The sequence below is a fragment of the Triturus cristatus genome, chromosome 8 (assembly GCF_964204655.1).
Source record: "Triturus cristatus chromosome 8, aTriCri1.1, whole genome shotgun sequence".
In the NCBI taxonomy this organism is placed as follows: domain Eukaryota; kingdom Metazoa; phylum Chordata; class Amphibia; order Caudata; family Salamandridae; genus Triturus; species Triturus cristatus.
Window position 1 is genome coordinate 855,641,813 of NC_140591.1, and position 27,995 is coordinate 855,669,807.

At 41.2% G+C, this 27,995-nt stretch overlaps 1 protein-coding gene across 1 annotated transcript in view; it reads left to right on the top strand.

The window, feature by feature from the left end:
* The window catches only part of DCBLD2 (discoidin, CUB and LCCL domain containing 2), a 354,867-nt gene that overhangs the window by 138,985 nt on the left and 187,887 nt on the right, over nt 1-27,995 (top strand). The window contains exon 2 of the mRNA XM_085622359.1: nt 16,974-17,201. Within this exon, the coding sequence (XP_085478485.1) occupies nt 16,974-17,201 (228 nt within the window). The remainder of the gene's footprint in view (nt 1-16,973; nt 17,202-27,995) is intronic.

The window sequence follows — 27,995 nt, forward strand, 5'->3', positions numbered from 1 at the left end:
CACTCTATCACAAGGATGATGTCCTCAGCGATGTCATCAGTGATTTCACTGACCATGTCATGAGTGATGTAATATGTGACGTCATCAGCAGTGCATTGCGGGCGCGCAAGTTATAGTTAGCTGAACTAACTATAATAGGGGAATTTCAATGGTTTTGTTCGAGTGAAATGTCCAGCTAACTAGAACGCCCCTGAAACCTATGGTTTTTTCAGTGAATTTCAAAGGTTTTGTAAATAACAATTTTTAAATGTATTAATTGTTCCATTTATTTTTTTGATACTGATTTACTACAACTAACACTAGTCAGATCCCGGCCTTTATTAATTTACCTCCGGAATGTAGTGCTTATGTTGCGGTACTCGCTAATGTCCCCAAACTAAAGCAAGGCCAAGTTGAAAATCATGACATGCTCAAAAATAAAATCCTACATTGGCTGTCCGATAACTGTAACTTTCTAATGGAGGGCGCAAATCAGATTATTCTAACACAATGGGTGGGATGGGTGGGCCCCCTCAGGTAAAATTTTGAGGGGGACTGCATCATTATAAATTTCAAATCCTGCTCATGGGCTCAAAGTACTCGTATTAATGCCCCATCACCATCAGCACGGGAATCTAATACAATCCTTTTACCTCTAAGATATTTTTATAGACATCTATTGGTACCTGGTCATTATGGTAATTTTAACCATGTTACAGATAATTTGACAACTTTGCAGAGGCCTTGTCCTTACTTCGCAATACCAACTTATAATAGATTCCAGGCATTTGAATCATTAGAGGATAACGACTGACATAAACCGTTAATGGGTATAAATAAGATCAATGTCACCATAGGGGCTACGAAGGATGTCCCATTGGATGTAGGTAAAGAGCAATTGGGACACGATACCCAGCTACCTCATGATTCACCTAAGGGAGTAACTGGATTGTTTAATTCTAGCGTATTTAATATCAATGAGGATGATGGAGCCTCTGTAATAAAGATGTAATAAAGAGAGTGGGAGCGAAACCACCATTAATTAATCTGAAAACTCAGCATATGATCTCCCATGTAGAAATACCACTACTTCCCCACAATATCGAACCTGTAGTTGTTAATACAGGTATAGTTACTGGATACAGTGTAGTGACTTGGAATATAGCAGGCCTTCATAGAAAATTGGATACACCATTCTGGGGGGGGGCTTCATTATTGCAGGTCATGATATTATCTGCCTACAGGAAACTTGGTGTAAAGAGCCCATTTTTATAGAGGGCTATACCTCCCATTGGCTAAATGCAGTTAACTCCTTAGCCGGTAGGGCTAAGGGTGGCCTTCTATTGTTAATATCAAATAAATTGGTCAATTGTAAAATTAAAAGTTGTACCTCAGTGGATCTTTATAGCCAGGTGCTGCGTTTAGAATTTATTAAAGGTAAAGATTTATTATTGGTCAACTATTATAATAACGTCTTTAATAACAATAGAGGGAAAATTTTAGTCCCACTTATAAACGAAATTGAAAGGATTTTGGCGTTATCACGTAGCAGACTATCCTCCTTTGGGCAGGCGATTTTAATATTAGTTTGTGTCCATTGGCTATGAGTAATACATGTGGCTTTAGAAGGGAGACTGGCAAAGATGAAGTTGCTGATCATTTACATTTCCCTCATTGCAGCTATGGCACAGCCTTGAACAAAATGATAGCAAAGCTAGATTTAGAATTACTTAGCTGTACCAAGAATAAGGACAATGTAAACTGCCCAACTTTTACAGGGAGGAACGCCAACACATATATTGATCATATTTTGATTTCTAGTAATACTGACTATTCGAATCTATGGGTCAATGAGCAAGCGCTAAGTGATCACAATAGTATATCTATTTTACTATTGTGTTGGGGAAACAAACATATAGCGGAAACCAACTGCATTAATAATATTGAAGCCTTAAGACCAAATGGTATGAGAATCAAATGGGCTGGGATTGATCCACAAAAAATGCATAAGGAGGTGGTAAGGAAATGTAGTATGGAGATAGATTACTGTCTCAGAGAAGAAGTTAATTCTAATACCCTTTTTATTAGCTTGAGTGAAAAAATAGAAAGTTTATTTACTAAAAGAAGCAGCCGGAAAAAGATAGTAAGCATAGGTTGGTTTGACAAAAGTTGTACTCTGGCTTTGCATGAATTAAAACAAGCCCTAAGCACCAAACCCCGGAATACTATCCTTATTAAAACTCTACGTGGAAATTATAAAACAACACTCGCTATCAGGAAAAGATATCTCCAAGAAGAGGCTTGGAATAATCTTAATCTAGCTGCAGCTACAAATAATTGCAAATTGTATTGGGAGACTATAAATAGTCCCTTTTTAAAGAATGATAGTGTGCCGGAAATGACTTCGTTTATAGACTGTAATTCATGGACCGAAATTTTTTAAAATATTTTTAATCCGGAAAGGCTACGTTTAGATTCAATTCAGAATATTGACTCTTTATGGCCACCACTAGCACTGCATATAAGCATGGATGAGGTATATGAGGGCTTAATAAACAGTACAGGAGGTAAAGCCCCGGGCCCGGATGGGGTTCCGGTGGACTTGTACAAAACTGAAATAAGTCTCTGGGCACCCATCTTAATGAGATTGTCAATACGACGGCAGAGGGACAGCTTCCGACATCATGGGGCCAATCTCTATTTGTCCCCTTTACAAAAAAGGATCTAAATCCGAGGCATGCAATTACCGCCCCATTTCCTTACTAGATTCCTCGATCAAAATTATGAGTAGAATCATGTTAAAAAGGTTGGAAGCATGGGCCAAAGAGAATGCAATTTTATCAAAGGCACTGTACGGGTTCAGAAAAGGCCTGGGGACTCTGGAGCAGTGTGTCAACCTTGACCTTCTTATTAATAAATATACAACTGTCAGGGAGGGCAACCTGTTCCTTTGTTTCGCGGATCTGAGTAGTGCCTTTGATCTTGTAGATCACACTATTTTGTGGCAAATTCTACTTGATCAAGGTGCACCTAAGGAAATTGTAAATTTTTTAGCAAGACTCTATTCGATGTTGTCATGTAAAGTCCGCTATGGACCGTCTGGTGAATGCACCCCTTTTTTCAAGGTTGCGAGAGGCATCCGACAGGGTTGTGTCCTGGCGCCTTTTTTTATTTTCTTTATTTATTAATCAAGTCGACTCTACCCTAAGTGAGATTTCATCAGATGCCCCCCCTTATAGATGGGAGGGCAGTCCCAATTCTGTTATATGCGGACGACGCTGTCTTGCTATCTCGCACACAGATCGGATTGCAGCGTCTTATTGACAAGTTTGTAAAATTTAAATAGTGTAGGAAAGATGTTATTAACAAATCCAAGACCTTTGTGATGACTTGTGGAAGGAAAGTTAAGTCAGCTAGTACCTTCTACATAGAAAAGGCCAAGATGCAATCTGTCCAATCGTGCTGTTACCTCGGAATAACATTTGCAGGGGTTGGGAATTGGACAAACGAACATGATAATAGGAGCCTCAAGATGAGTAGGAATACTAATAGCGTTTTTAGATTTTCAGCCAAACTAGGGGACAGAAGAATAAAAGAAATGATGGCCATTTATAATGCGAGGTGTGTCTCATCCGCATTATATGGGGCAGGGGTGTGGGGCCATCAATGTGCTAAAAGACTCCAGCATGATGAAAATAAGTTTCTCAAACATTTATTGTGCGTTCGCCCCTCAGCATCAACAATATTAATTAATGCGGAAGTAGGAATTGAATATATTTCGGATCTAGCAGCATTACGCCCTTTGACACTCTGGCGTTCTATTTGGTCCAAAAGTGAAACACTATTTACACTAACTATTATTAAAGACTGCCTGAGGCTGGATCATTCTTTGCGTATACCATGGCTCAAATATATTTATTATTGGTATAACCTTTTATTTGAACGCAATATCTTTCTGGACCCTGAGTTTGCAGCATCAATCACTAGGAAAGAGTTAAAAACAAGGTTTTTACTATATAAAAGGGAGGCTCGAGAGAGGTTGATTAAGAATTCACCAACCTCTGTTTTTTATTATGACTTAAACCTAAATAAAGGTTTTCAGGCATATCTAACTACAGTGACGCAATTTCCATCGCTTTGTTTTGACACGTCTTAGGTTGGGAATTGTTCATCATCTGGTGTCATTTCCGCATATGAAAATTAGATCCAATTCCGTTTGCCCATGTGATAATATCTATAGACAAAGTTGTTGCCACTTTCTTATGTTCTGTAAATTTTATTACTTTTATAGGAAATTTTATCTGAAACCCATATTTTTAAAACATAATGTTCGTTCCACTAAATTGGCAATGAAGCTTTTATCATCTTTAGGAGATGCAGATATTTGTTTTTATGTCGTATCGCATATATTGAAATGTATTGTTGTAAGGAAATCAATTGTTCTTTCTGTGTAACATTTATTATTATTGCTCAATTTGCACATTATTTCTAAAACGAAGCCAGTATATGCACTTTATTAATGCTACTTGACACTTTTTGCGAAAATTGCACATAATACATTATTCAGGATTATAGACATTGTTTTAGTATTAATGATGCTGGAATATATGTATAGTTTTGTAGTAGGTCGTATTATATACTATATGCTTTTACCGATTTTAGTTCATAAATCTGTGCAACACTCAATTCGTTATTGCTCAAATTGCTCGTCTTCACTAAAACGAAGTCAGTATTTGCACTTTTTTAATGCCACGCGACACTTTTTGCGAAAAATGCATATAACACATCATTTAGCTTTATAGAATAATTTTTAGTATAGATTCTGCTGGAATATGTGTAGTTTTGCAGAAGGTTGTATTATACATTATATGTTACTATGATATTAGTTTTTAAATTTTGTGAAGGTATTGCTGCTGTTCTGCTTATATGGTTATGTTTAACACACCGAATAAAGCTTTGAACTGAACTGGAAGTGAGTATATGTGAGAGTGAGAGATTGGAAGAGTTCCTGTATAAATAAGTATGTGTCTCTTTAAGGGATTTTTTACAAGATTAAGTATGTGTAACTTTCTGTAGAAGTAAGTGTGCTGGTGTGTGTAACTGTATATGCAAGTAAATGGATGTTTGATTCTTTATTAGCAAGAGTGACTGTGTGTGAGTAACTATGGATGAGTGGCAGTGTGTAACAGGATGTATAGGTGTATGAGTACATATGATGAGTGAGTACATGTATGAGTGACTATATAGGACTGTTGGTGTATGAGCGGATGTGTAAGTAGATCTTAGAATTACTGAATAGGTTGTTGTAACTGGTATTGGTATGACCGTTGTTTAGAAAATGTTAGTTTCTATTTTTGAGTGTGTGTATCAAACGTTATATTAGGGTGAGAGGAGGTCTTCCACTCTATCACAAGGATGATGTCCTCAGCGATGTCATCAGTGATGTCACTGACCATGTCATGAGTGATGTAATATGTGACATCATCAGCAGTGCATTGCGGGCGCGCGAGTTATAGTTAGCTGAACTAACTATAATAGGGGAATTTCAATGGTTTTGTTCGAGTGAAATGTCCCGCTAACTAGAACGCCCCTGAAACCTATGGTTTTTTAAGTGAATTTCAAAGGTTTTTAAAAGCTAATTCCTAACTATAACATGTCTGAAACCTATGGTTTTTTCAGTGAATTTTAAAGGTTTTGTAAATAACAATTTTTAAATGTATTAATTGTTCCATTTATTTTTTTGATACTGATTTAATATTTTTTTTTTAACTATTTATTTATTTTTAGATATTTTATTTTTTAAATTACATTATAATTACATTATACATTACATTACAAAACATACTTTCTCAGAATGAATTACCTTAGCTTAAATACTTTGCAAATAGGCAATAGACTTTTAAGTACAGTAGTTACAACACAATTTCAAACCCAATGCAACATTGAGCTCAATTGGAATTTCTAGTTAAATGCAATTAGTTACTTTATGGATTACTTTTCTAACCACAGGACTGGATCCTAGATTCAGTCCTGGGACATCTCCTGTAAACAGTTGAGTAAAAGCGTTTTGGTTACACTAGTGATTTTTAAGGAATATTATTGTATTTTAAAAGTTGACACTTAGAAACCTTTCTGGTGAAAACCAGACAATGGATTCCTATGGAAGGAAATACAAGTTACTGGTAAGTACGGTTAGAATTACGTTTTAGGGTCAGTGCTGGGCTAAAAGATGCAGCACTGGGTTCTCTCCTGATAACAGGTGAGTAAATGGGAATTCGTTGTTCGGATGATTGTAGGTGTATATTTTAAAGTTCCAAAACTCCACACTTTGATTTGTTTCACTTGGAAATTCTTCTGTGTTAGCCTATGGAAGGAAATTCAAGTTACTGGTAAGTACAGTTAGAATTACTTTTCAGGATCAGTACTGGACTCAAAGATGCAGCACTGAGGTCTCTCCTGATAACAGGTGAGTAAATTGGAATTCAGAGTTCGGCTGATTTTACTTCGGTCCAGTATATATAGAGCCACTTTCCTACACCATCCCCTCTCTTCACCACTGTGCCAACACGCCCTGTGGCGCGTTTTAAGTTGGGGAAATTATTCCCCTTCAAACCTGAGGGTCCATAGAGTCCAACTAGCCCACTAGGTACATCCAGTAAGCACCACAGAGCTACTTTGCAGAGAGGTGTAAAAAGGGGCGTGGCCTCTGAGCAACTCAGCTCCCTGGCGCATACTGGAGATACCTGTTGGGCAATTTGGCCCTCAGGGACCCTCAGTATTGAAAGAGAATTAATTCCCCCAATTTAAAACGCACCACAGGGCGTATTTGCACAGTGCTGAAGGAAGGGGGCGTGGCCTGAGGTGACCTGTCTGCAAACACGCCCTGTGGCGCGTGTCGTGTGAAGTTAAAGAATTAATTCCTCCTCAATCCTGTGGGTCCCTGGGGGCCAACTAGCCCACCAGGTACCTCCAGTATGCGCCAGGGGTCTGCGTTGCCATGCCCCTTTTTACAACACTCTGCAACGCAGCTCTGTGGTGCTTACTGGATTGACAAGGAATTCATTCCCCAACTTAAACCGTGCCACAGGAAGTTTTTGCACACATGTGAACTCAGGCCCCGCCCCCTCCCCTCACCACTGTGCAAACGCGCCCTGTGGCACATTTTAAGTTGGGGGATTAACTCCACTTGAATACTGAGGGTCCCTGGGGTGCAACTAGCCCACCAGCTACCTCCAGTAAGCGCCACAGAGCTGTAGGTGTAAAAAGGGGCGTGGCCTCCGACCACCTCTCTGCAACGCAGCCCCCTGGCGCATACAGGAGGTTTCTGGTGGGCTAGTTGGCCCCCATGGACCCCCAGTATTCAAGGGGAATTCGTTCCCCCTCTGCAAACGCGCGAGGGGGCACGTTTGCAGAGTGCTACAAGAAGGGGGCGTGGCCTCTGGCGCAATGCCGGTCTTTTTCTTTTGTTTTTTTTGTTTAAGAAGGGGGATGTGTGGCCCCCCTTCTTCTCCTAATATTTTGGCCTGGAACCTTTATTTTGTCACTATAACCAGTTTAGGCTTACTGTGTTGCTTCATGAGGCTTCCCACAAGGCAACCATCAGGTATACCGGAATAGAATGACAAATATTTACTTAAATACAGTTGTCAAAATAATATAAAATCTTACAAATGGAGATTAATGCTGCTTTCCATAGTGCACATCGTCCATCCCTATGGTTTGTTTAGGTGGATCACTAACACTAAAGCCCTTGGCTTCTACAGTAATCTGCGAGATTCCTTGTAACAAAATACCTGCCTCCAGACTTTAGCACAGTGTAATAACAATCCACCCTTAAAACCTATTGCCTTTAACACATGCTTTTCACAATAAGTAAGTAAGGTTTACTTGCTTTAACTTCACTTTTCATTGTAAACAGATCACACCTAAGGAAACTGACATAACTTTCCATGGTGAAAAGTTAAGGCTGAGCCTTTACCAATGGCTTGACACTATATACAACCAAGATCTATTGAAGTGTGCGTAAATTGGCAGCCATCAGGCATACATTTATAAAATTCTACTTATGTGCATAATTGCAGTTGGCAAAACTTTATACAACCCCTCTCTGTACTTCCTGACAATCATCACAATGAAATTCTACTCCCAGGGTTTGTCCGAGCGTGTGACCAACACCAAAACCCTTGTCTCGCTATGGTTAGCTGTGAGATTACATGTAACTGAATACCTTTGTATGATCTATAACCTAATGTTATGATAATCCAGACATATTACCCTTACCATATGCATTTCACAATAAAGAAGACAGGCCTACTGCATTTGTAGTAACTGTTCATAATAAACAGGCTAGACCTATAGTATCGGGCAGAACACTTCCCTGCACACCAATCAACCCTACAGCTGTCAGTATTGACTTGTCCACCTAACCAAGTCATGTCTACTGTACTGAGCCTAAACTTTCCCACAAGACAACCATCAGGCATACAGGCACATACGTTTGCAAATGTATAAGAAATTGCAGATGACATTGCAAATACTATCTCCCCAAATGGGGCTTACCAAGGTTCACAGTCCAGATCTTCTATACTAATGGTTTGCCTGAAGAGGTAACCAACACCAAGAGCCAGATGTACGACCATTTTTTGTGGTTGCAAACGAGAAATCGGCCCATTTGTGACAGCAAAATTGGTTTGCCTCATGTACAAACCCTATTTTGCGAGTCAGTAACTTATTACTGACTCGCAAAATAGGGATTGTGACTCGCTATTAGGAAGGGGCGTGCCAAGGTTGTCCCTTCCTAATAGCGACTCGCACTTCAATGTATGACTGTTTTGCGACCGCAATTGCTGTTGCAAAACACTCCCAGTTTACCACCTACTTCAAGTAGGTGGTAAGCCACTCGCAAACAGGAAGGATCCCCAGGGGACCCCTTCCCCTTTGTGAATGGATGCGAAAATATTTTTTAAGAGCAGGCAGTGGTCCAGGGAACCACTGCCTACCCTTAAAAAATGGAACGAAAACATTTAATTTTTCTTTTTTTAAATGCATCCCGTTTTCCGTTAGGGAAAACAGGCTGCATTTAAAAAAAAATATATATATATATATATATATTAAAAAAAAGCTTTATTTAAAAAGCAGTCGCAGACTTGGTGGTCTGCTGACCCCAGCATGCCACCATCCCTGAGAGTGCTAGCCATTCCCAATGGGGTTTCAAATTGCACCTGTCTCATGAATATTAATGAGGCATGCAATTTGCGACCCCATTAAGAATCGCAAACAGTGTCTGAGGCACTGTTGTACATTCCTATTTGTGAGTCGCAAATTGCGAGTCGCAAAACAACGCAATTTTCAACTTGCAAATTGGTAAGGTCATGCATCTGGCCCTAAATGCCTTGCCTAATAAGGTAATCTGTAATATTCAGTATAACAAAAAAACTATGTGTAGGCTTTAATTCAGAGTAATAGCAATCCACCCTTAAATGTCTATTGACTTTAACATATGCTTTTCACAATCAATATGTCAGGCCTACTGCCGTTATTGTAACTTTTCATAGTAAACAATAATTCATGTAGCCTTTATTATTGGTTTGTCACCATAACCAACTCAATCCCATTGTACTGAGCGTATGCTTTCCACATGCCAGCCATCCAGCATACAGTCCTAAAAGTAACAATGTATACAAATTTACTGTTGACAAAATACTAATGCGCCTAACGAGAATGACTGTAGTGCATATCCTCTATCCCTAATGTACTTTCGGGTGCATCACAACCACCAAAACACTTGTCTACTACTGTAATCTGTGAGATTCCATGTAACAAAATACCCGCCTGCAGTCTTAAGCACTGTCTAATAACAATCTATTCTTTAAAGCCTATTGTCTTTAATGCATACGTTACACAATAAGTAGGTCATGCATACTAACTTGATCATAACGTTTCATAATAGATGAAACCTATCAAATCTGGCATGACTTTTCCCAGGGCACCAATGTACGTTTACGCTTTCATTGGCTTTAGACTGGCCTATTTAAATGCACATAAAGTGGCAACCATCATGGATACAGTTATACAGTAACAAATATGTAGAAAAATACAGCTTGCAAAATAATATACAACCCTTCTCAACACGGCCTAACAAACATCATCACAGTGAAAACCCCAAGGATTTGTCAGAGTGGCTGGCAAATGCCAAAACCCAGCCTACTACTGTAATCTGTGAGATTATATATAACAAAATATCTGCCTATAGCCTGAAGCACAATGTAATAACAACCAACTGTTAAAGGCTTTCTAGTTTTAACATATGCATTCACCCTTAATAAGCTAGACCAACTACATTTATCATATTGTTTTAGATCGAGCTGACTAGACCTATGGCAGCAGATATAACGTTTCGAGTACACTAAACAGTCATACAGCTTGTCACCATTGTTCAATGTTTACATGGCCCGTTGGCGGAACTGGTTGCTCCGTTTGGCATCCAGTTAATAAGTTATGCAGATGACACCCAGCTGGTGTTTTCTCTGCAACAAATAGATTCCCCGCCGAACAACCTGGCTAATTGTTTGGAGACGGTGGTAAACTGGATGAATCTGTCTCAATTGAGACTCAACGGAGGAAAAACGGAACTGATGCACTTAGGCGGACAAGATATTCCCGATCATCTTGCCTGGCCTACCAGTATGGGTGCCATTCCACCGCCCAAGACGGAAATAAAGAGCCTAGGCTTTTTGCTTGATAACGTCTTATCCTTTGAGACTCAAGCCAGAAAGACGTCTGCAGTTTGCCATGGGATACTGAAATCCCTGCGCAAAATCCTGCCCCAACTTCCAGAAAAAGCAAGGAAGACCGTAGTTCAGTCGTTGGTTCTATCACGAATTGACTACGGGAATGCTATATATCTTGGGGCCCCAACTTCCACTTTTAAAACTTTGCAAGTGGCCCAGAACTATGCCGCCAGGATTTTAACGGGCACTAGTCGTTATACGTCGGCGAAGCCAGCCTTAAGATCGCTCCATTGGCTCCCGGTGAAGGAGCGGGTGCGATTTAAATCTCTCTGCATCACACACAAGATCTTACATGGAGAAGGTCCTTCCATATTGGAAAATATGATAAGTTCTTATAGGCCCCAACGCAATCTCCGCTCGAGCGAACATAATCTAGCAATTATCCCTAGGATAAAACGAGCCCGCTCAGGCGGCCGACTCTTCTCTCTGCAAGCAGCAAGAGAATGGAATTCCCTCCCGGGTTATTTGAGGCAGGAACATACCTTCCTTTAGTTTAGGAAGAAACTTAAAACCTTTTTATTCCCCAGAATTTAATGTGGCAAAATAATGTAATGCGAACTAACCCTGGACTCACTTTTTGCCAAAAAGCGCTGGGATGCCTACGGGTAGCCATGCGCTATACAAGTGATTTTACAATTACAATTACATAACCAAATCAGGACTAGAGTTTAGAGTGTTCTTTTTTTCACGAGCAATCATTAGACACAGTCATAACATTAGAAGAGTATAAAAAAATTGCAGTTGACCAAGCAAGATTTTCCCTCTCCTAAGATGGCCTAACAAGGACTCTCACAGAGCAAACCTTCTGTATCCCCGGTTTGCCACACTGGGTGACCAACACCAAAACCATTGCCTATATGATAATTAGTGAGATTCCATGAAACAAAGTACATATCTGTAGGCTTTAATATAAAACAATAATCCACACATACATGCCTATCAACATTAACGTGTTTTCCACAATAAATAGTTTTTATCACCACATTTAATAATAAATAGATCAGGCCTAAAGCCATGATCATTGGCCTGCCACTATGACCAACTCAGTCCTGCTGTTTCGAGAATAAACTTTGCCATGAGCCAAAAAGTGCAATACAAGGAGTCTTTTAGTAGAAGCTCACAAATTCACCCCAATCAAATCCTGTACTCGAGGGAATCAGCATGTGGTTGATGCCGAAGACCCTCTCTCTATAGGACTCTGAAAGCTCTCTTTTGTTGATCACATGGTCAGGCGACAGTTGCACTGTCAAGCCAGACCTAAAAATCCATGTAGATTAGTTTAGCCCTTGACCTTGAAATGCAAAATTGCGCTCTGAAGCATAAAGTTAATGGCTGCTCTCCTCCCTTCTATGCTGCTGCCAGAGACAAACACACTGTACATTATCAAGTTAACTGAGCCACGTTAGTAGCATTACAATTTCATGTGTACCCCTGAAAGCAGAGGCAGCAGGACAAATAAAAAAACAGCTGTGTGGACGCCAACCACTTTTTTGTGTAAGCACACAACTTCTGCCCAATCAAAACATGTACTCCGGGCTTCCAGCATGCTTGCGAACCCAAAGTGCCTCTTCCGTAAGTGCTTCTTAAAGCCCTTTCTTAGGTTGATCACAAAATGTCTGGCAACAGCTGTACTGTCAAGCCAGACCCAAAAACTGTTCCCACCTGAAACGTTTGCTCAGCCTTGTAACACACGAGGTCCGAATAGCTATATAAGCCCTAAACATGGTGGTGATCCTTAGTAGTATTGGACCTCAAACTATGTAACTCTCTGAACCCCCAATTCAGAGCTATACCAAGCTGCTTCTAATTCAGGAAACTGCTTAAAACTCAACTCCTGAAGAAACTGTTAGCATTATATGTAATGCAATCGATAAATGTAGATTTTCACCATAGCCTGCTGGGTTAATTGGCCCACTATCTACTGTGCAGAATTTGTATTGCTTATTTATGTCTGTACAAAAAGTGTACAAAGTTTTTTCGCAGGATGAGACTTGGTGCTTTACAAAATACCTACAGAAATTAATTGCAAACTAAGTGAAATGCTTAAGTACAGCATAGTAGAGAGTGGTTATTGTAAGGGGCTGTAATTAAATCAAATGTGCACAAGAAAATTAAATTGTTTAATTCCACCATCCTTTTACCAGTTTTAAGTCCTAAGTATGCTTGCCTCCCAGCCAGATCTGCTGTATCCCTTTTTCTTCCACTGCACAGTACTCAATTGCTTTATAGCTATGTTTGTTGTTCCAAATCATCATATAAAAACGTACTTGCTGAGTGGAGACATGAATTTGAGAAGATAAATAGGCCTTTGTGGTATGAGTGTGATCAGTTAACTACAGTAAGCTAGAATCAACACTCTAAAGAGTACCTATCGTATTATTTTTAATGTGCCATTGTGAATGTGCAGATCGCCACCTGTGGTATAAATTTTGAAGCCAATTATTAGGAATGGATTTACATCTTTTCAGTAAGTCTTCCGGATAAATGGTGTTATTTTTACCAATTCTATCTTTATACACATGCATTATTTACTGGTCTATAGGTATTTGTCAGGATTGGTGCTGGTCAGGTTTTGGCACTATTAGCAACTGTGTATTAAACAACAATACACTTGTCTGTAAACAAACCATTCTAGAACAAACGTGTACAGCTGCTCAACAGATTTTTGAGAGGCAACACAGATATTGTTAATACAGCACGTTCATCAATAGCTTTATTGGTAAAATTAATACTTGTGGTTCTTCATTAGGCCATTTCAATTTGAGCTTTATTTTGTACTTTTCGAAAGGAGCGCAGCCAACGCGTTTCACCTAACTAGGCTTCATCAGGACAGAAGAGATATGTAGAACAAGTGTAGTGGGAAGTGTGTTACTTCACGATAGTGTAGCTATCGATCATCATTATAACAAGTGGTCCAAACTATGTCCTCCGTAGGTCCAACCGCAAGAGGCCTTGATTCATTATCAGCAAGTCTAACAACGTTTCCGTTCGATAAAACACACTACACCTATAGTGTGTCCAGTAGTTGCAGTTACATTTTCAAATCGTTTGACAATGTAACCGGAACTATTCTATTTCTGCATCTTCCTATTTCTGTTTCCGTGTTTCACCCTGATATGTTTGAGGTGCTGCTGGACTTCCAGGACATTGCTGTTTAGCATTTGGTAATCAGCAGAGCTTGGCCTAAAAATGCGTATTCTGTCCTGACCTTGTTAGGTTAAACTTGTTGCACCTCTATACATGCTTTACAGTTGCGTATAGCCAACCTACCATGGGCCATAGTTAATGTTTTCATGTAATTGCCCTCTTACCAAGTAATCAGTAATGTGCAAACAAGTCCTAGGCGTTTTAATGTTTTTTTACACTTTGATCTGTGGTTTGCTTATAAATGTGTTTCTCTAATATATTTTCTCCGTACTGATTTCTCTTTGGAGGGATTGGTTTGTCGGAGTACTGTTTGTAATAGTATACGTCTAAGTTTTTAACCTCAGTTTTTGAAAGTGGTACGTTTGTGTTGATAAACAGAAAACGTGGACGTGGGCGCTCTTCATAGAGTGCTAAAGGGGTAGTCATCCCACCACTCCATTCTTGAAATACACTGTTCTGAGAGAGTAGAGTAAACTAATATCGAGTATCCCTTTGCTGAATCATTTTCCTTTAATACAACCTTGTGACTTCACATCACATCTATAGTAAAAAAAAAAAGTATCCATTTAGTTGCTGAAAGCGCCCAAAGAGTTCTGGTGTACTAGATATATTCTTTTACACAATGTTAAAGGAACCTTTCCCAAATAGGTTTTCTATCAGATTATCTGTCATTTTTATTCTGATCTTATTGTACTATTGCCTGGAATTGCAAAGTCTACTGACATGTTTGCTGTTTGAGGCAGTAGATTTTTTTGAACACGCACTCTGCATTGTAAAGTTTCTTCAAGGTTCTCCACATGCAATCCCTGTAGTCTTGCGTGAATTTGGAGGCAGGAATTCAAAGAATCTCGAATCTAGCAACCCCTGGAAAGTGTGCTTTGGTACTCTGGTGACATGTTGGGTCATGCAGACAACATGGAAAAAGATTACATAATGAAACTTCCATTTGTGGAAAAACACACAACTTTACACAGTTCTTACAATTTTGGAAAAGCCTCCACACCACTGTAAATTCTTCACACACAGTTGAACAAAGTGCTTTTAATTGTTTCAGATGGACATGTCCCATAGAGAACAATTATAGGGAAGCCCAAAACTTCCATCTGTCCCAGCATTCATCATCTCCTTGCATTTAACACTTCCCATCCCAGATCACATACCTTCCATATGCAGTATAATAATATAGACCATTTTATACATGGTTCCTAATATATTGATATGTAAAGAAACTTGAGAACTAGCAAAACTCATATCACTATGACGGGGGCTGGTGCATTTGTGTTCATTCTGGTGGAAGTACCAAAAAATGAAGGCTCTTACAGTTGTCTACTAGAGTAAAGATGTGCCCTATGATCCTGCTTAATTTGTTCTTAAGGCAATGTTTCATTGTAAAAGGCCCATTTTCTAAATAGTGCATTAGTTAGTTTTATAAATGTGTGCTTTTTTAAATTGACAAGAAAATCCATTTCTAGTTGTATAACTTTTGCAGGTCTGCAAAGCTATAGCCTCGGCTAGTGTTTATGCATTTTAAAACGACTTATCTTAATGTCTAGAGCTGAAGCAACGTTTGGTCAGGTAACAGGTTGTGCTATGGAGCTTCATTTACAAGTATTTTTGTTTCTCAAAGTTGCAGTCTTACGTTGGATAGTGCTTGAGATTCTCTTCTGAAAGTGGAATTCTGTACTACGCTTCTTATTTGTACGAAGTATTGTTGACTTATGAATTAACAGTATAAAAGCTAAAAACGACTTTGTTGATTGTATATGTACACACTGAACAGAGCCAAGTTTCTGAAGCTGTTATAATTTTTGGCATTATTTTAGAAATTCATCAAAACTGCATGTCTCGGGTAAAAAAAACTTTCCTTTTAATAAGGTAAATGGTGTTACAAATGATATTGTGCATAAGTATTTGAATTGAGTTATTTTTGGTATCCGGGCTCAAGCTTTTGGTCAAAGGTGCCACAGCACCTAAGACAAATATTACAGACACCAGTCCTAAATAAAAGGAGCTACTAATGTTGCATATCGATGTGTTTGTATATTGTGACATTATTTAACCTGTGAAATGCGTTAGTCATGTTATTATAGAACTCAAATAAAAGATTTGGAAATAAAAGGAGCCACTGACTTCAGATGGCAGGGTATTCAAAGGTACTTTCATGATTAAAAGTAAATCCATGTACATATTGAAAAAAAAACATACTGGGCCCATACTTTGCTATATTAGTTTGCACTCAGCTGTGATGAATGTTGTGGACTCCAGTTTACTGGCGACCCCTCAATCTGATTACTCACCCCTTTACCCTCTTACTACTTGTTGCAGATTACCCCTTCCTCTTTTCTTCTCTAATCATTACTTCAATAGTATCAACACTCTAATCCAATCCACACTCTTACTTACTCCTCTGGCACTCACTTCCCATCCACGCTATCACCCAAACTGATAGATCACCCTTACCTGCACGATTCCCCCACCCACACAATCAATCATACTTACAGGATCACCCCATCCACAGATGTCACTCCCTTACTCCCGTATGTTAATTTTCACTACTTACGCACATGCTTCCAATGTTCACATTCACCACAAACCCATCCTTTTGGCCAAACTCACTCCTACCACGCACTCACTTATTCCCCACACTCCTCACTGTCTTGACCCCTATCCAATCACTCCATAGCCACCTCAATGCCGCCTTCTCGACCAAAGGTAAAGAAAAACAAAGTTGACTTGCTATATGTGGTGACTCATGTAAAGCCTATTAAAAAGCAATCCAACCTTGTCACATGTTAATTTATGTGTCACTCACAAAGTATAAGTTCACAATGCTCACAGATCATAGATTGTATTTCTTTTTTAATTTATTCTTTAGTAGATCAAATTAGCAAACAAAACGTATTCGTACCAACAGTAAGTTCAAGGTGATCTGAAAGTTACTTCTCGGCTAAACAAACATGAAAGAAGTAGCTGTCTGGAGCCACGGATAATAGTATGAATTGCAGAATAAATCCTGAGAGTACTTGTCTACTTAACATAATGATTCTATTTTTTCAGGAGATGGATGTGGATACACAGTAATGGGACCAGAAAGTGGAACATTTACATCACTAAACTATCCACAAACCTATCCAAATAGTACTGTTTGTGAGTGGGAACTCCGTGTCAAGTCTGGGGACCGAATTCATCTCAAATTTGGCGACTTCGACATTGAAGACTCCAACTCATGTCATTTTAACTATTTGAAAGTTTATAATGGAATTGGTCCAACACGAAGTGAAATAGGTATGTAAATTTTATATAATTTTTCTAGCTTTTATTATGTACATAGTTTCTTTTGTTGCAGGTTAATTCAAATTGAAGTTAAATCATAATTCCCAGATGTACTACTTTTTTCCTCACGATTCTTGTTCTATAACTGTACATTTTCAGTCAGTGAAGCTCATTGCACTGCCATCATCTTAATCACCTTTTGAGAATTCTTTAATATTTTGAGCACACCTTCAGCACCTTTGTTTTTCTCCATACACCGCCCCACAATTCATGGATATAGAAGAGGTCAGTGATCTTTGCTAGAATGAATTTATCAAGTTCACTGTGCAAATTACTGTTAGCGTGTTGTTTTCCTTGACATGTCAGTACTGTTGCTTATGGCTGCATGTGATTTCAATGGATAGGGATATCAATTTCAAAAGTTAAGAAGTTGCTTTCGTGATGGGAAGTTTTCCTTTGATTTGAGGAGGGCCAATCTAATGTTTATTGGTAGTTAGGGGAAGTCACCCGAGGAATGTGCCTCATACAGACCGATCTTTGTATTAAACACACAAAAGGTGGTTGGGGGATGCTTGCAATTTTTCTAACCACTGGCAATTGCTCTGGGTAGCATTCCAACAAATCGTTCTATTGCCCACCAAGCCACCTCCGTTTGGACCCAGCCACATGCAAATTAGTCTTGACCTTGCTCCAATGGCAACAGTCCAGTACAAACTGTCAGGCCTTTCCTGGACGAGAGGCGTGATCCACACGACGTTTATTAAAACGTGAATTCTGATCGATTGAGTACAACTCATTATTTCGGGTTGAACAGAAAATCACCCCTCTGCTAAATAAGACGCCCTTACAGATGACATACAGCCTACCTTTTCAATTAGCGTAAAAGTTCTTAAATTGAGGATAGACCGAGTCATCCTTGAAGAGTAAGGGACTAAGTCGTTCTTTTATATGAAGTGAGGCTCTACCAGTCTCAAGTGAGGATAGATAGATATAAATCATCTTCGCTACGTTGGTTGTTCTCTATCCCAGAAGCCACCTACCAGCGATTTTTATCGCGACATTACTAGAGGAATCATTATTAGAACTATCTAATGGAGGACAAATATTATCAGTCCTGAGGAAGGTGGTTTTTCATCAGCTTACACCACCGAAACGCGTCGACGCATATACTTTTGGGTTTAATTTGCTTTGGAACAGAACCTTGATAAACTAGGGTGAATGACTACCAGTTTGCTTCTGTTTACCAATACCACAAATTTACAACACTGAGACACAATTTTGGTGTCTGTTATCGTTCCTCCTTCTGTATAATTATTAAAATGTGTTACTGTCATTTTTGTATGAGAAAAGCTTCATGTACTTGTTAATTGTTCCAATACTTCAGGTCTGACTTGTGCCTATTGACTTGTGATAATAGGCCCTTTTTAAATTGTTATGTTTGATCCATTACCACAATGGTATTTTTAATATGTCAATAAACTCACATTGAGGTTTTTTAATTAATGCAAACTTTTTTATCGGTTACTTTCCAACATTTCATCGGGAGCGGTTATGACTGAGTGCGATAGCGGGTAATTGGTTGTATGCAATGAGTGGATTCTATTTGGTGTTATCCTTTATTTCAGTCCAAAGAGAACTTTTTTTTTAACTATACAGTTCTTGGTGCTCTGTCCCTTTGGACTTTATTGAGCCCCTCTCCTTGTGTTGCAAGGCTTTCCTGAACGGTAACAAAAGCAATCCAAGACCAGTTTTACCCTGATTGGGTAGCTTGATGGGCATAGTGTACATGGTATGGTGGGCAGAAGAAGGATGCGTTGAAATGCTACACAGATTGATAGTCAGTGGCGCATATATGCATGTAGTTTGGTAGACATACAGAGGGAATCAACACTGGAATATAGTGCTAGCAATCCCCCTGAAAGACATGCCATCTCACAAATATATAGGACTTTGGTGAAAAGCTGCCAGGTAACAATGGGCTTAATAGGAGATCATTAGCAAGAGGAGAGTGGACTATCTTAAGAGGAAAACTGAAAAGAGGCTTGATGTTGCACAAGGGATATTGCAAAAAGGGTAGGCTTCTGATCAGTACAATTGAAAAAATTACACAAAGTTTATTATACTACAATTATACTGTGGATTACAGGAAGGGCAGTTAATGACGCATGCATTAGGGACTGCAGATTAAAGGGAACTTTTTTCCATACTATATGGGAATGTCCCAGGATGTGTCTTTTGGAATGGGGAGTGCCAGCTGATAGCCATGGAGGCAATAGAAGTCTTGGAATTGAAATCTCCTCCTATGATAATAGGAATGTGGGGTGATATAACAGCAATGTTGCATTGTTGGTGGTACAAAGGGGTTAAAGTTAGACTGTGGGGCAGCCAACATACTCCCACTCTGAGCCAATGGGACAGAAACTTGGTATTGTTTATGTAGGTGGAGGAAGTGTCATACAGTTGTCAAAAATTAAAAAAAAATTGAGGGTATGGCCTCAAACACCCGGATGTCATGCTTCATCGACCAACCTACACTCGCCCGATCATTGTTATAAGGGGGTTGAGTGGGCTCATCAGCATAAAGCAAGAGCTCTTTGTAGAAAAAAAACATATATCGCAAACTACTCTTCTGAGGGAGTCCATATGAGAAATGAGTGCGGGTTCAAAATCTTAACCTCTGACTAGAGCATAAAATTTATGAATTAGGACACATCTGGGTTGGGATATTAAAATAGTGTGGAGAATTCAAGGTTGACAATTAACCCAATTCGTAACAGGTCAGCATGTTTCTGCCACTATTCTGCCCTGAAACAGTTCAGTTGCTCAGCATTTGTCCGGACAAGCAGTTGTGGGAATGGACCATATAGTTTATGCAGCGGGCGTTGGCAGCTTGAAGACAACAACGGGGTGTGACCCCCTACTGTTCATTCATAGGGTGATCTATGTCCCACTGTTTAGTACCCCGTGGACATACTTTGATTGAGGACCTGACTTTACGTTGCAGGTCCCCTTTTTCCAGTTTTTTTATTCTTATATTTTTTGTTCACTTTGGAGTGTTTGGATGTTCAGTTGTTGAGCAAGGTGTGAGTACCAAGCAGTGACTATTGTTGTGGTCCGGACGAATGGCGAGCACCACTATTGGGGCAGAAACACGTTGACCTTCTAAGAACTGGATTAATTATCAACCTTGAGTTCCCCACACTATTTTATTATCCCAATCCAGATGTGTCCTAATTAAAGTTTTATGCTTTTGCCTGAGGGTAGGATATTTAACCAGCACTCACTTCTTATATGAGCATTCCTGGAAATGTATTTTGCACTGTACACTTTTTTCACAAAGAGCTCTTGCTTTATGCTGATGAGCCCTCTCACCCCTTATAACAACAAGCGGACAAGTGTAGGTTGGTCGATGATTCAGCATGACACCTGGTTGGGTGTGTGAGGCCATGCCGTTAAGTTTGAAAATAATCTTTTTTTCTGTTATCTGAGGACAGGCACACCACTGTTGTAAGATTCTCCTCCTTTTGACTTCCTCATCAGTAGCCTTACTGGCGGGAGTGTTTGTCTTTTTTTGAGCGTTGCGCCCCTTTTTTGTGTGCATAGTTACTGTTCTAGGGAGACCAGCGTTAGGCTTGTATAGTCTCTCCTTCCACCTCCTTCCCTCTCTCCGTGTCTTTGATGTCTGCAGAAGTTTAACACGATCTGGGGCCCCTGTAAAGAGTACTACAGTGGAACAGAATAAGAAACGTATGAAATGCTGAAACAATCAAGGGACATAATAGAATAGCACTCAAGAATATTGGAACCACATAAGGTACTGTTGACCCAGACATTTCAGAAGTGGGTGGGGTACTCCCAAGTCCAATATTGATGTAGTTAGTATTACAGGTTAGTTACAAAATTAAATCTGCACAAGTATAATATATGCGGTGCTGTTGCCTGTATACTGTCTTCATGTTTGCAAAATGCTAACCATTGTAAAAGTTTTTTTTGGGGGGGGGGGGGTAAATTCTAAATTGGAAATTTTTTCTTCAAGGACTGCTTCTGAAATGTGGCTTCTTTTTGTATACAATTCTAACTGTTTCTAGGGATATCGATAGCAGAGTGCAAACTTTCCATCATCAATTTACTAACTAGGATTACATATTTGTATGGAGAATTTGTTGCATGCTCTTTTCTGGTGGTCATTTGACTGTTTGCTACATACTAGAATATTCTATAGGTTCAGGCAGGGAAATAAAAAAACACACATGAGAAGCAGAGATATGGCTTTCACCCTCTTTAAACAAAAAGATGGTGGTATGATGTTAAGCCTGTTGTATAAAAACAGAAGTAAAAAGACAACAAAGATGGGCACTGTAAGAGCATAGCGAATCACGGCATCTCATCTGGAGTGAAGCCCACCACTGTTAAGCAACTTCAGAATGCCTTTCTTCCTCAACAATGCAGAAATGTTCTAGAGAAGAGTAGCACTTAAAAACAAGGGTACTTATGGTGGTTATTGGAAAGGGTAGAACCTCTAACATATATATTAACAAACAATAAGCAGGGAATTCGCTGCAGGAAGGCCACTGGTGTATTTTGTGTGTTGGTGAAAAGTCCTGGAGCATCTGGGGTGTGAAATTGTATGAAGTAGTTACTTGCACAAGGGACTAGATGCTTCAGAAACATAGCAATCGGGTAAACAAATAAAATCCACTTGCTCATTTGGTGCCATGCAATAAACTTTAAAATTATAGCAGCGTTCTCATTTTATCAGAGTTATTATAATGGCCTGTCTGATTTTCCCAGTGCTGATATTTGATCAGGGTTTGGATTTTAGCAAGGCTCTGATCATAACCCTTTCTGATTTATAAATGGCCTCCAACATACCACTGCCACATATACCCGCAGAATTTCAAACAATCCCAGTATGTGCATATGCAAAGGTTCTGTTTATGGTTGGGCTGAGTTTATTCTGGCTCTCTGATCATGTTTGTGAGTGGGCTCTGTTTACACTAGATTCCGGGTCACAGAAGGGCTCTGAATTTGCCACCCACATGATTATGCCGGAATTCTGATTATTGCAGAGTTGAGGGCATATAATTTCTCTTTTTCTGATTTAGTGCACAGTGCTTGTGAAATCTATTGTAATGAAGAAAAAAAAAAAATCTTTAAAAGGGCTTAAAGTGCATCCATTACTTACCTTTACTTACTATGGGATTGAATCCTATGTTACTCTTGGTTCTTTGCTTTCTATTGGTCAGCTGCTCTTCCTTGGCTTTGGAGTCTTCATTCATGTCGTGGAGTTTGACCAAGAACTTCTTCCTGTGGCCAGTGTCCTTTCACTAGCCAGAGGCTCCTGCAAGTATTCTTCTTTGACTTTTTCCCATGCACTTTTTTTGTTGTTTTGATAATCAACTTTATTGGATTTTGAACAATGACATGATGATTCATATCACCGTAACGTACAGTACAGTCCATTCAAATCATATGGTGATCAGATACCCACCACAGTCTCTTTACAGTGTGACAGATAGAAAACCTGATTTGAAGAAACATTAAAGACCAGTATATATATCCAGTAGCTCACCAGAACCAGCCATTTACCCCATACTTGATCATATTTTGCCTGACAACCTCTCGCCTCAAATGCAGGTTTTTCTTGCAGTGCGCACCAATCCAACCCTCTGCGCCAGTGTGACACCATTTTGGGTGGGAAGGGGTAGGGTACTTTCATTTGGCCTCTGTGATGTTTGGCCACCATGGTGGCCGTACCAAGAAATGCACTGTCAACCCGAGAACCCCCCTGAGCCCTCCAAGAACCCCAAGATAAGGACCAGGGGAGTGAACAGGACTTCCCATCCCAGGACCACAGTGAGCATGTTCACTACGCCTGTCCAATATTTGTGTACAGCAGCACCGGTCCAACTCTTGTGGTAAACGTCGGCAGGGTTTCTGCACACCGCGGGCAAACTTGGAATTGGAAGGAAACCAGTGCGATGTAGTCTGACCAGGGTGAGATAGGTGCAGTGGAGGTATCCATCTGCTGTCCCTCACCCCTGCTCTCCTCTTGCGATTTCTGTGCTCTCCCCATCCCGCCTCCTCCCATGTCCATTTAATCACTCCCCCTCTCTGTGTCTGTTCTTAATCATTGCCCCCGTCATACCCCTGTGTCATTGTTTGATCACTGCCCTGCCCTCCCCCCTTATCCTTGGGTCATCTCGCCGCCTTTTCACACACCTAACCCCTGTGTTTCTTGTCCCCCACCCTGTTTTAAGACATTTTGCACAGCAGTGTGGGCTGCTGTACAACATGGCTTAAAGGTAAAAAAGGTGCTACGATGCAGGTAGCTCTGGCTGTGTAATCGCGCTTTTTATTTTGGGGGTAGCACTCCATGAATGCTTGCCATCTCTACCCCTTCCTATAGTCTTTGTTTACCAAACAAGCAGGCTCTTCCGAGCCTTCACAAGGCACTGCCCGCAGATTGGCAGTTTGGGCTGGACTGTTCCCATGAAGAACAGGGTCAAGACTGGCTTGCATGTTGCTGGGTCTGAACTGGGGTGGCGAAGTGAGCAAAAGAACGATGATGGATTTAACCCAGATCTAATAGGGATTGGGGGTGACTTTCTGAAAAGTTTCAGTGCTCCGTCCATCATCGTATTGCATTGGCTTTCTTCGCCCTAAGTTGGCAGGGTATGCCCAGACTGGGTCACTTGCTCACTTTGTTCGACGCAGCCAATAAGAAGGTATTATGAGGGAGAGTGTGCAGCCTTGATGATAGTTTGACTAAAGGTGCCCTCCCCTTCCGTGACCGCTCATGAGGCCATAACTTCATTAAATGAATGTTCTAAAAATACCGATTGGGTATGTTTTTTGCATGCTTATTTTAGCATGAACTGTGGCTGAATATTGTTAGGCACATGAGTTACATATTACGAATATGTGAGTGAAGTAGGGATTGTACATGATCCTGAAGAGAAAGCCAAGGGGGTGGCTTTTAAAACATGTTGATCCAGTAGGAGGTAACTCATAAAAGTATACCCCCTACGACTCCCCATTTTTTATGTTTCCAGCTAAGGAAGGCAATAACATTTATTTTTTCCACTAGCCAGGTAACTTTTAATACTGCACCACTATCTTTCCTGACCCTACCACTCCTACTTTTGCACAACACATAGTCTTTCACTTAATCAAAGGCTCCCTCGTCTCCGTAGGTCGCAGCACGCCCCGCCCTGTACAGGGATGGGAAGACCCCTATGATAACGCATGACACCAAATTAATTTTTAGTGTGTGAGTTTTTTTTTTTTTAAACACATAGTGTTCCCCATGACAACTCTTGGGCCCAACACTTTTCCCGCCACCATCATAATAAATGTCCAAACAAGGAAGGATATATTGCAATAGTAGAATCTTTTTGTTGTTTGAATTACACTTGCTCACTTTGCCACTGGATTCAAGCTATCCTGGATGATGAGGGGTGTTACCCCAAAACCGGTCCCTGGATGCTTGCTTCCGGTCCAGGGAGTACCTGGCTTGGCAGTTTGGGCTGGACTGTTAACATGAGGAGCAGGGTCAAGGCTGATTTGCATATGGCTGGGTGTGAACTGGGGTGGCGAAGTGAGCTAAAGAACGATGATGAATTTAACCCATGAAAACAATTTTTCTCAAATTTTCCTACCCTGAAAAAGGCCAGAAATTTACTCCTGACAAGGGTGGTGTAAAAATGTTTTCTGTGGTGGGAAGGGAGTTTCTCCATAGGAATGCGGAGGGGCAATAATATCCTTTGAGAGACCAGCATTGGCAAAGCCAGTAGGTTTCGCCTGTGCGAGAGCTCTTTGGCTTTGTCCATGTGTTTTAACAATGTTGTACAGCAGCACGGTTAAACATAAAGAAAAAAAACACGATACAGTCAGTGCTGGCCGCATCATAGTTCTTTTTTTCCTTTACTTTCAGCAATGCTGCTGTGCAACATGCCTAAACAGAACACTGATGTAGACAAAACCTCTTGTATAAGTGCAATCTATTGGCTTGGCCAATGCTTGTTCATTTAGACTTTGGTGCTTGTATGGAAAAGAAAACTAAGTTTTGTGCATAATCTGTTAAGACCCATAAATACTGCAAATATAGTTTACTTCATATCTTTAACGAATATTCTTCAACCAGAAATTTTCCTATGTTAAAAATCAAATTATTTAGCATAATATTATTTATAAACAAATGATGCATTGTGTGTTTTTGCAATTGTTTTACAAACGGTTTACTTCTTTTTTGCTATGCCCAAAAACAAATTTGTGTTATATAGAATAGAGTAAGCTCCGTTTGAGGATTCGTCTAGTTCGCAAAAAACAGGCCAGCATGGTCTCCAGAGTGGTACCAATCCTCTCCATCGCTGCAAGAACAGAGTCCAGTTTGTCGCTAATAGATAGCAGGGGAGCGGCTCCATCCAAGGAACCAGCACCACTCGGCAGCCTATCGTGAGCAGCAGAGGGCTTTGAAAAGAGACACCCTCTGTAACTGTGTGTGGGCGACCCATTTCAGTGCACCCCAGCAGTCCAATCTAAGACGATACCATGCTTCCACCTGGGGCCTGCTTGCCAGTACCAGACAAAGTGAGGGATACGGCAGCACGAGCAGCCCCAAGGGTCATGGAGAGCAGCAGTAGTTATTGCGCACATATACCAGACATGGGGCGATAAAGTACCTGTTGGTGCAGGTTGTGTGGTGTCTGCCGCTGAAGGAGCTCCAAGCAGACACTTCAGACCTGATGTAGCAGTTGACAGTAAATTTATTGAGGATAGGGCCCGCTTACCTGCACCGACCAAGTCCCTTGGGCATGTTAGCATGAGCAGCCACGTCGGTGTAGAGCAGAACAGGCTATTCAGTAGACTGCACAGGTAATATCAGGGAAGGACAGCTGTAGGGGTGTCTTGTTCTATCACTGTTCAGGAAAGATTTCAGCGTCCGCCTTGGGCAGCTTGCAAGCTTGTATGCATCAAACATCAAGATTGTCCGCCAACGGGCGACAGCAAATCAGGCGCAGTCAGGTACGCAGGAGGGGCTGTAGGCTCACAGTGCGGCATCCAGTTCTGCAAAAGCCAGCGTGTCTCTTCGACAGTGCCCCACCTTCCCCCTCCTCAGGACACCGGATCCCACATCCAGCAGTGTTAGTCCCCTTGAGGGGCCCGGCCATCCACGGGCATGTGGAAACATACTCAGCCGCTCCCGCTGCAGGCTAATCGGTGCACAGGCAATGGCAGCACTCCACAGCGTGCCAGCTTGTCCTGCAGTGGCCCCTTCAAAGAAGCCACAGGGGGCAGCGCTTCAGCCCTCCAGACACCCAGCGTATGGCCTCCTACGGCTGAATTCCGATCTGCCGCAGCGGGGACCAGGCGATTATGTACTCTTTGTGCAGCAGAGAGCCCCAAAGCACGTCATTATCTTCCAGCCACACCGCTCGTATCACCAGGCCTCACCGGGGCAGTCAGGCACGCTGTAACCCCAGTGCTCCTCAGTCCACAACGTCCTGGACCCACACCCAACAGATGGCAGGAGATTCCTGCAGTCCCATCCCCTGCCGCTCCTTACCTTCCCCTGGTGTCCACAACTTGTGGGCCACAGGCTCTGTCCCAGGCCTCCGCGATTGTTCACCACAGTGCCTCCCACAGCAGCATTCTCTCCTGTGATGACAGCAGAACAGATGGAGAATGTGGGAAAAGACGTTTAGGACCGATGATGGCAGGCTCCCGACAGGATAATATAGGTGAGCAGCTGAGCTTGCTTAAAGCACGTCCACCGTAATGACTGCTCAAGCTACGCCCATTGTCCACTCGCCTGATGGGGCCCTTTTCCTATTTGCCCTAGCCTAGCTGGGATGCCTTCTCATATTGCCTAATAGTGAGCACCCTGCAGACCAGACCGCACCCAAGGGATACCACGTACTATGTATTACAGGCTGGGCACCCCCAAATGCACTGTCAAATTGCTACAAAGGAGTGAAGCTTGATTGGCCTCCTTGGTCCCGGGGATTAGGTGTCACCCACGTCGGTCGGCACCATCACATACACTACCTACTGGGAGACTACTACTATCCATTTACATTGTACCTGGGTCTGGTCCTCGATACCACCATCGGTGGCACTTGAAGAAACACGGTTGCGCCTGTTACTACAGTGGTACGGGGGGAGTGACCCAAAGCATCTCAAACTGCCTTTTGAGAGATTGGAGACTATTCGTGGAGCAGAGGCCACATCTCATATGTAAGGTGGTGCGAGAGGAAGGCCTGCAGTCGACCAGACAGCTAGAATGGATGCAATCATGTCTGTTCTCAGAGTGGGCTTTTGTGCCATAAAGGCCCGCTTTGACACTAACGCAAACAACCTGGACCAAATGGGTGAGTGCCGGGACGGACCAGATGAGCGGATGGTGGGAGCAGAGGCTCGCATATCAGTGCTGGAAGATACTACCACCATGGTTCTGAATCGACTGGAGAAGCTGGAGATGCGGCTAAAGGCAGTGGCCATTAAAAATGAAGATCTAGAGGCCAGAGGATGTCTCAATAATATCTGTATCTTGTGTGTTGCGGAGACAAACGACATTGGATGTCTCAACCTCTTTGTTGAGGGGCTGCTCTCTGACCTGCTGAGAAGGCAGGACTTTATTGCTACATTTGTGGTAGGGCGTGCGCACAGGTCCCTCAGGCCCTGCCAGTGCCTGGGGCCCCACCATGTCTAATCCTTGCCTGACTCCTCCTTAATTTCATGGACCGAGATGTAGCGCTTCAGAGTAGTATAGTACAGTGTTCAGGCTCATGCTGGGCTATTGGA